Genomic DNA, 9,775 nt, shown 5'->3' with positions numbered 1-9,775 from the left:
AAAAAACGTCCAGCAAGGGTACCGAGAATTGCACCGCGTAACAAAGATCTCAATAGCATATAAACACAAAGTGACAAAGCATTAAGTGGCAAGGTGAGATCCTTGCAACCGGGCTTGTATGAAGAGACCTTTAGAATTTGATATCACAAAGCGGCGAAATTGGCAAAGAACACAATTTTCCTATTCTCAGAGTACAAACTTCACAATTTCTCTTTCTTTAAGGTAAGAGGAAAAGGAATTAGGAAAGAAAAGCATTGTCTAGAAAATTTCCAATGCAACTTTCAATTTACTTTATCGTCATTACAGCACAATGATATGAAATTTCCTCGGTAGCTGTGTAATGTACACATCTTTTGTTTTTAAATGTTACGAACAAATTTCATGCTTACCTTAAATTGAAATGTCCTCCGGACCTAAAATGACCTTTTCTCGCTGGACTTAAATCCCGAATCCCGTACTGTGGCCAGGTTTGTTCACGAACAGCCGAGTGCGAGAAACACAGCATTTGGCGAATGTTGTGTGGGTTCAGCCTCGGCAATCAAGACAGGTGGAAACCCAACAAAGGAAAGCTTTTAATCAATACTTTTCTACGGTGCTTTCGGAGAACCTGACTTAATTTTAAGCCTGTTTAAAAACGTTTAAACAAAGCTGGTGAGAAAAGCAGAATTTAAATTAAAAATCACTTAATCACGAGTTGACCTTAACCGACTTCATTCTTAAAACTCCGTTCGAAAATGCGATGGCTTCTACTTCCGAAAATGAAACAAAAAATCCGATTATTAATTTCAGGATCAACAAGCAAAGCAAATAAACAAATCCTATCCTTAAGGAAGAGGGAAGGAAGAGGGGGGGGTTTGAGCAAGTTTGAATTAAATTAACAAAAGGCGGCTTATAGCATCGTCGAAGGAACCAACAGCAACCCTAGAATTTAAAGAGAACTCAAGTCTCGTGTAATTTATTTGTCCTGACTCCGAATCCAGGACTCACTCTAGTGTGGGAGTCGAGTTTTTTGATCCTTACTCTGGACCAAGATGTCTCTCACATCCAATTCAATGTGAGCATTATTTGTTTTCTGAAAAATCGTCAATTAGTTCTATTTCGAAAAGTCCACTGACACATAAGATTAAAGTTCATTCTTATTAGTTTCCTCTTTTTTCTAAAGTATGTTAATTGGTGTCCTTTTAAACAAGCCGCATGAATGTGATTTGTTGATTGAACAAAGCGAGGAACCAACAAAACTGATCAGTTTTCACTTCCACAACAGCTTGCGTTATTTTCCAACACCACGATGTGAGCAATAGTTTCTCTCATCCGGCCCTGGTGTAGTTCTGACTACACAAACAACGTAATGCGGCTAAATTGTCCCAACAAATGACACAAATGTGTTCAGTTAATGCTGCAGGGCACAGCGGGCACAGCACAACACAACATATTGCTTGAAATAATTTCACAATTTTGCTTTAATCCCTTGTTCAAACGAAGCCTAACAGATATCCAATTATCTTATCCAATCAACAGCTTTGTTATAATCAAACAAATTTCGTGTGCCTTGCAATTTTTAGGTACTACACGGAAGGAAGGTGTCTGCACAGTCAAGGGAGATTAACAGTTCTTTTATTTTCAAATCACATTTTGATTTCTGATATTCAACGATGAGGCCTCATTGTGCTTTTACGTCGATTGAGTTCAGATAATTCATAGACGCAAACAATATCAATGTGATCCTGTGCCATGGCCGAAGGTCAATGTAGTTATATGTGTAACTGGCATGTTGTAAATGGTACCTGACACCAAAAGTCTTTCATTAAGAGAGTTTCCGAAGGCGGCATGATTGTACTTCTTTTTGAGGGGTACAATCATCGATTGTTTAGTAGCGGAGGTCACACAGAAGCGGGTTTTAATTAAAGCATTCATAATTTTCCATTGCTAACGGAAAATAATAGTTGCAACAACGTCATAATTCAGTTCTAAAAAGTTCCGTTTATTCCTTCAAAATGTACAATAAACCACGTGCTTCCTAATAAACTCCTGTTGATCCTGTTGACAATATCATTCTTTGATCCATACAACTACATCCCAATCTTTTTTTCACAAGTGCATCCTCATTGTCGTCCCCAGAGTCCGCTTTTCGTTTGGTCAGCGCCAAGAACACGGACTCTGGCCGTGCTCTCGGTGCTGAGCTAAAGAAAAGTGGACCCTAGGGACGAGATTGGTGCACCTTGCCATCAGGGGGAACAATTTGTCACATTAAAGCCCACGTAACCACATGATACGCATGACACAAATTTGTTAAAATGACAGTGGAGATCTGCAACAATTTCTCGTCCCCGAATCGTGAAGTTCAAAGATCAACCTTTCTTTGTTGTGATACAGTTGACAAAAACCAATATCACTAAATTGTGGCCTCATTCTCGCCCCTTACTTAGGCTGTGGGTCTTTCTATCAGCTAAAAGAAAAAAAGGCATTTTCAAGGCTGACCAAAGGAATCGCAGCCTCCTTCTGGAGACAAAAACGCACGGCAGCTTCTAAGGGTTTAACGTTTTCTTTTTAAACATGCGCAGTATCGGGCCCCGATTCAGCGGCGAAGTTTCAGTGCCTGCTCTACCATCTAAAATTAGTAGAAATAATAATGATTACAAGTAGAGCGACTACAGCGTAACCAACTGCTCGAAGAAAGCCTGATAGTGATTTACTTGCATGACATTGTGACATAAACCTCACAAGCCGCATTCATTTTGGACCTGTGGACGACTCCAAACCAGGAAGTCTGAAGGTGATGGACTTCCGGCTCTTCTGTGCATTTGAATTAAAGTTGATTCCCAACGGGTTTCAAAAATGCACCTTTTGTGCGACTGAGAGTTTATCGGGAACAGCTACAGGTTGGTCTTATGTAGCTTAAGCATGTTTTTAAGCGATTCACGTCAACTGGAAGTCGATTTGTTTCACAATTCTCAGGCAGGCTTCTTTCTCACTTTGTCTCTGTAGGAGAACTAACATCCACTTTTACAATTGCGGTCGTTAACGGATATGAAATATGCAAACACCCGGGTGCTGTCTTTTACTCCAAAGGTTCCATTTTCTTAGTACTCTTCGGAGAAAACAAAAGCGCGGTTTTGCAGCAATCACCACATGTCGCAGCAAAAAGACAGAAGGAGATGGATCTCCAACATACCACAACCTAAGCCACCAAAGGTCGTGTTTCGCATGAAATTTTGAACTCCTGCTACTACATTGTCTCATCTCAAAACCTGCTTGACAAAGGTGTCCGCAAACTTGAAGAACTTCTGTTCGGGGGCTTCTGTAAAAGCCGGTGCCTTTGTTGGTGTTCTCCTGGCGGAGCTACTCGGGCTCGTCTGTGCAGATCCCGCCGGGGAAGGGGGAAGACCACGGCGTACAAAATGGCGGAAGAGGCCCCCAAGAAAGTTACCCTAAAAGCGCAAGCGTTTTTTAATTAAAAATAACCACACCCGACCTGGAACATACTTTTAATGTCCATTTGCCCCTTTCGGGATATATCAAGAGCCCACTGCATTGGAGCATCTTCCAGATGGCTCTTTTGTGTAACAATTTGAGGTACACGGCCATATGTTCAAATCCTGTTTGAGCCTGGAATTCTTTCAGGTTTCTTTGCAACTGCTAAAGTTTCTCTCATTACTGCGATTATTGACCTTTTTGGAATCACTTCAAATCCGCCGTTTAAATTAACGATACTTAGAACATTTTATATCACACTCAAAAATCCTATCACGAATTCACAACAGACCTTATTTGTCGTATGCTCACGGTTGGACTGGAACGAACATGCGTTAAAGGCTCATGCGGGGAAAATAATTTACATCTGAGAAGATTCTTCCGCATCATCCTCTCTCCTTCATGCTCGTTTTCAGTGCAACCGTGAGAATACGAATATGGCCTAGTGCCTAGCTCCCGAAGGCCCTACCCAAATGCAGCTAAATCGCGCAGCCCATTCAAAAGGCTCCAAAAAGCTTCTTCGAAACTGCCGAGTTGCTCGCACTGCGATGCAGCCCAAAACACATTTAAACACAAACATATATGCATTGAAGACTTACCAATTCACTTCCGAGCTCTCTCTTTAGGAACTGCTTGACCCTCGGGTCAAGGGCGGGATCCCGCAAAAACCGACAGGCTTGAGACAAGGTGACAATTAAGGCATTCTCCATTGTGAACATCAGCGATGATCTGCGTCGAACATATAAATTTAATATAAATACTCGGTCGAGCGAGACAACAAATAGGGCTCATTTTCACCTAAAGATATTTTTTCTAAACCACCTCTCTCCCCACCCCCCCCCCCCCCCCCACCCCAACAAGAAATAAATAAATAAATAATTCACGAGCAGCATAAAACACGCATTTCACCTTTCCGCAGTCAACACTTGGCCCCACGGGATAGAGAAAGGAAGACACAATTCTCTTGCCTGAGGAAAGGACAGTTGTTTTTGGTAAGATAATTTATCTCACCAACATTTGAGGCTAGGATAAAACAGGTACAACTGTTTTACTCAACATAACAGATTCCGTCCAACAGCCAAACATCTGCACAAATTCTGGCATAGTTGACCTCAGTTTCCGTACCTTGGCAGTGACTCGGATAAAGTTCTGACGGGTGACTTCACCGGAGACTTCAAGTCAGGCTGAGATAAAGTTAAAAGTCAAAAGTCAGAGGCAACCGATAAAGAGCAACGGTCTTAAAACAAAACCCACTGGTTGTGTCACAAGTGGAGTTTGCATCGCGCAGAATGGTCGGACATTTGGCCTACGTAAAACCGAGCAATAAAGAGGGAACTCTGAATAGAGGTTTCACAAAGGAACCTCAAATCTTACTACATCCAGAATGAATTTTAAATTCGTTTTATCGCCTCTTTAAACTTCACGCAAATACCTTCTGCATATTAACACGTCCCAATTATTCAAGAAGGCAACGCCCGAAAAATTTGAAAACAAAAATAAGTGATTCTAAAAATTGTTTTGAAAACTTCTTGAAGTAAAACATTTGACAGAAGAGGAGTTTTCTTTAACAGCTCAAAGCGTACAGTAGAGTATTCCCGGATGGTCATCTGTTTACATATCAACTCCGTTCAACAACTTAAGCACGCGGGTTTTTGAGAGGTGGACGGCAACCGGAAGTGAGCTGTTTTTCCTTTTAACTTATATTCACACAACCACATTTACATTACTAAGTATCTTTTGTCCATTAGAGACAATAAATCTAAAAATCTGGGAGACGCCACTGTCCTGGCACGCGATATTTTCCCTTCCGGTTAACGTCCGCGTCTCAAAAACGCGCGTGCTTAAGCTCCCTATTTTTAATGAAAAAACGGGACCCAGTATTTTCCTAAGAGCAAGCCGTACGCGTAGAGATATTACAGTTTCATTGGCTGAATAGCTCTTCTTGTTTGATAAATGCTAGATTTCCCACGAAACAGTTTTCAAGCTACTGCCAAGAGACTCACCGGACCAAGGTTGGAGAGCGCCATGTTGAGACAAGCCAGTAGCGTTCCAAACGACAGTGGCTCCTCGTGGTCTACGGTGGGGGAACTGAAACCAAGGGACAGGAGGGAAGGAAAGGAATCCAAATCCATACCCTGTAGGAAGGAGAGAGATTAAGAACACAAAACAAAAAAGCCTGGGACGAGAATGGAACCGCGAGACAATAGAGAGTTTTAGCAACGAATTTTTCGGGCAATACCGCGAACGTCGGAAAATCAAGTGATCTTGTCCTTGCCGTCACGTTTGCAGTCTGTGGTTCCATTATCGACTTCAAGACACCGGTTCTTGCGGTAAGTGATTTACGGCAGCGTTTTATAGCCAGAGATCAACCAGACCTCCCGTTTGACCATATCAGATGTTTTGGGAGAATTTGAGCTGTTCTATTTGAGAGCACTTTTAGCAATGAAATATTCAAGATGGCGACGCCGAGTTATGATGATCATAACAGGAACGGCTTGCTAAAGTTCAAAATCGAGCTAACCTTTAACGGCAAACGAGTAACCGCAAACCGCGGTTTGAGGTATATCCCGAAAACTTCTGTGCTAATAATAGTAATAACCTTCGAGATCTAAACAGCGAGGGTAATAGCATAAATTAAGAGCTGGCTCGAACTGAGAGAATCTCCTCCGTCAGCCCTTATACACCATTTTCAGAAATGGAAGCCAAAAAAAGTATTAGTTTATCCTTCAGAGAACAGATCTCGTTGGCTTCCACAACAAAAGAATGTTTATGAATGTATGAATGGGGTCTGGGGGGCTTCACGAAAAACCTTTGAGTACATGTTTGCCAATGGACACAAACCAGTAGTGTAGCAGCTCTCGTGACATGCTATTGTTTGGTATTGTGAGCAGCTTCTATTGTGTTTAAGTCTGAGGCATCGTTTCAATTGTTTAGTCTTTTGCTTTTGGCCAGGGTAGCGAGCCAATCACATTATACGCTACAAACACAAACTACGTTCACCTACGAGGTAAATATTGCGCCAATATTGCTCTCAACATTGAAAATCATTGGGCCTAACACGTTGCAACACATCGGGTGTATTTGTACCGGTACTAGTTAAGTGTTGTCGACTGCTATTAGAGGTTATCCGACAACGAGAATGTCATACAAAAAATAACAATAATAGAATAAAATAAAAACTTATTAAAACGTCCGAACCTTTGTTGTTTTCACACATTAGTTCTTAGTTGTTAGGGCGCCGGACTGGGAATCCACAGTGTTTCTGTAGTGGATATTGCTATTCTTCACGGAAAAAAAATCAAATCGCCTGCCTTGGGACATTTGAAATTCTACATCCACACAAGAGGGGCATGTAGCATCCGCTCAAACAGGTTCACTTAAATAGCAATGGGACCCATATCGGGACCCCGCCACAGCCCCACACATGCATTAGGCAGGGCCATTTAGCATCGCGTTTCAAAGCCGACCGCAAACTTCAAACTGCGGTTAGCCGTTAGCGGTTTGCCGTAGTCGCAAACTGAATAGACTTTCGCAATATCTGTATCAGATGTACAGATATTGATTATTAAAACATTTCCGTTGTTTTCCCATTATGAATGATTCATGAGTTTTATAAGGTGAAAAACGCTGCGGTAAATCACTTACCGCAAGAAGGGTATTCACCCGTCCGAACTTGAACCGCAGACTTCAAACTCAACCGTAAGGCCATGTCGCGGGACAGTTAGAGGTTTGCGGTTTTTCGAAAAATTCGAACAATACGCAATGCGAAATGTCTCTAATCTGACACAAATTACGTTGAGAGACGTCCGCGCGCAATAGTGTCTGTAAACCATCTCGTTCTGCTTCCCTCCCTCCCTCCCCCCCTCCCCCCCCCCCCCCCCTTCCCTCTCTCTCAATCAGGTAAGTGGCCCAATGGTAATGGTAAGGGCGCTTGCCTTGAGATCCGGGGATATCGAGTTCAAGACACGTTCAGACCATTGGTTGAATATGTTCCTGGAAGTTCCTAGTTTAACTTCTCAGCTGCACTTGTAAGTAGCCAAGTAGCTTGCCTCCGGCCACTTGGGATTCTTAACAGTTATTGTTGAATGTTCCGTTCTGTCGTAATTGTTTCATTGGCTCTGAAAAGCCCCTATGGGGAGTGGTCAATTAAGGACGTATGTATATGTGTTGAATCAAAATAAGCACTCAACAAGACGGAAGTTTGCATATTCAATATTGAATGAAGAGAAGGGCGGGAGGATAAGAAGGCATTTTGGCACAAGAGAGAGTTTGTGTCGCAAAATTACACGAAAATTGCTAGGATTTCATAATTCCAAAGAGATCTTAGCATGGTCTTCGCCAAACCGCTGCCGCGTTGCAAATATGTGTCAAATATTGTACTGGACACTCTTTCCAAGACATCTGCCTCAAATATTTGTCGTTTTAGACGCGTTGCAAGGGTCGGTGAGAACAAAGGAATCCTTAATTATTTAAAGTTCTTATAGGCTGCACTGTTTACCTGATCAAAGAGAATTCCGCAGATGTCCGGAGTAAAATGGCGTAACATGGCTAGAGAGTTGCACAAAATCTTGAACAATCTAAAAACAAGTAGATACAGCAATAACGGTTTTCGTCTTACGTTAGTAAAACAGCAGTTGGTATAAAAGAAAATGACATAAATTAAACCAATAAGGCAAGGAGTACTAAAATTGATAAGATAAATTTAAAAAAAATACGGAGGATGGCGAAACCATTTCTTTGGTAAGGTTACCTGAAAGAGAACTTCTTTGGTGCAAAAGAGTTTTCGAGTGAGATACCGAAACTGATTGACTAACAAAATCGGCAAACGGAGAAGACAACGCGATGTACCCATCAGAATTCAAAGCAACTACACTTTACCGAAAAACACCGGAAACGTGAACTTAAGTCGAACACAATAGGGCCGTTTATACGAGAGAAAATAAGCCCCGGCTTACATAAGACGCGAGCACCCCGTATAAATGGTACAAAATCTACGTTCACGGCTTTCTCAAGCCGCGGCTTATCCTGGCCTTGGAGTTTATACTCGCATAAATAGTTCCTTTCGCGTATTATGTACGCCGCGGCCAGAGTAAGTCGCGGCTTATTTTCTCTCGTATAAACGGTCCTAATCTCTCGCATCAGGCTCCATTACAGGCTACAATCGTTCCAGTTCGATCGTAAGAACACCGAACTGGACTATTCTGTTTTGTCGCCCGACTAAAGAAAATTGCATTTGGCGCCATAACATGGTTTTGTCTTTTCCGCACGATTCTTTACTTTTTTCCAGGATTTTAAATAGAAAAGATTCATTCTCTTTCTCTCAATATTGCTTCCTTTGCAGAATACGGCAAAATTCACATCAGTACTCCAGATCTAGAGTTGGTTCGTATAACTCGTACTGAACAAGTCTATATTGGCTGTATATTGCCATGCTTTTTAATATATTTTTAGAGAAAATCCACTAGTCTTTCTTTTTCTATGCAGCTGTTTTCTTTGTGCGCCTGCTATGATTGATTTTTGTTTGGGTATAACAGCAACCGATCTCACAGAAAGTCGGGCAAATTCCTTGAGTAAAATCATACCAATTCGAATTCCGCACCTGTCCTCCCTTTCTTTACTACCTGGAAGATGACATCGCCTTCATTTACTCACTGTGATTGTGTTTGGGAAACAAGAGGGCTGTTTCTGAATGTGTCATCGTCAGCGTACGAATATGTCCTGAGCATCTCTCTTGAAAAGGATCCGCTTAACGACAGCGACACGTCCGCTGACTGGGGCTTGTTTGACTGAACACTGGATCCCTTGGACATCTAAATACAAGACATAGTGCATTCACACGTTAAGCACCGGCGTGCACTGGGATTGGCTCAAACTCAACATAAACGAGAGAAAACAGAAGTAAAGAACTTTGAATGAATCTATCTCTCCCGATTCCACTAGATCACGAGACCGAGTGCTCCCACTCTTTCGCCCCCCTCCCAAAAAAAATGCCCCTCCCAGCGAGATCCACCACGAGATGGAGTGGAGAACCTCAAACATCATGCTTTAGCCTCACCGGAAACACAATGAATGTCGTAAGCTATACTTTTAGGTCTAAACGAGAATGAAGTGAAACAAAGCGCAGCATAGGCTGCCGCAAAATAACCATCAAACCCTGTTTTCACGCACCTCGAGCAAATGAGCCAACAATCTAGGGTGGGTCAGCAAGGCTACACAGCTTTGACAAAGAACGCCAATGCGAGTCTGTAACGCAAAAGCGAACGCGCCACAATCACCACAATCGTTATAATAATCAACAAAAAAT

The 9,775-nt window shown here is 42.1% G+C and overlaps 1 protein-coding gene across 1 annotated transcript in view; it reads right to left on the bottom strand.

Moving 5' to 3' along the window:
* Window positions 1-1,960: 1,960 nt before the first annotated feature.
* The window catches only part of LOC138051698 (nucleoporin NUP188-like), an 80,325-nt gene continuing 72,510 nt past the window's right edge, over window positions 1,961-9,775 (bottom strand). The window contains 7 exon segments of the mRNA XM_068897955.1: window positions 1,961-3,428; window positions 4,071-4,200; window positions 4,597-4,655; window positions 5,475-5,606; window positions 7,970-8,048; window positions 9,124-9,281; window positions 9,640-9,714. Coding sequence (XP_068754056.1) covers window positions 3,237-3,428; window positions 4,071-4,200; window positions 4,597-4,655; window positions 5,475-5,606; window positions 7,970-8,048; window positions 9,124-9,281; window positions 9,640-9,714 — 825 coding nt within the window. The 3' untranslated portion in view covers window positions 1,961-3,236.

The sequence above is a fragment of the Montipora capricornis genome, chromosome 6 (assembly GCF_036669925.1).
Source record: "Montipora capricornis isolate CH-2021 chromosome 6, ASM3666992v2, whole genome shotgun sequence".
NCBI lineage: Eukaryota > Metazoa > Cnidaria > Anthozoa > Scleractinia > Acroporidae > Montipora > Montipora capricornis.
Note: the sequence above shows the minus strand (reverse complement) of the source record. Positions and strands in the feature narration are given on the sequence as shown.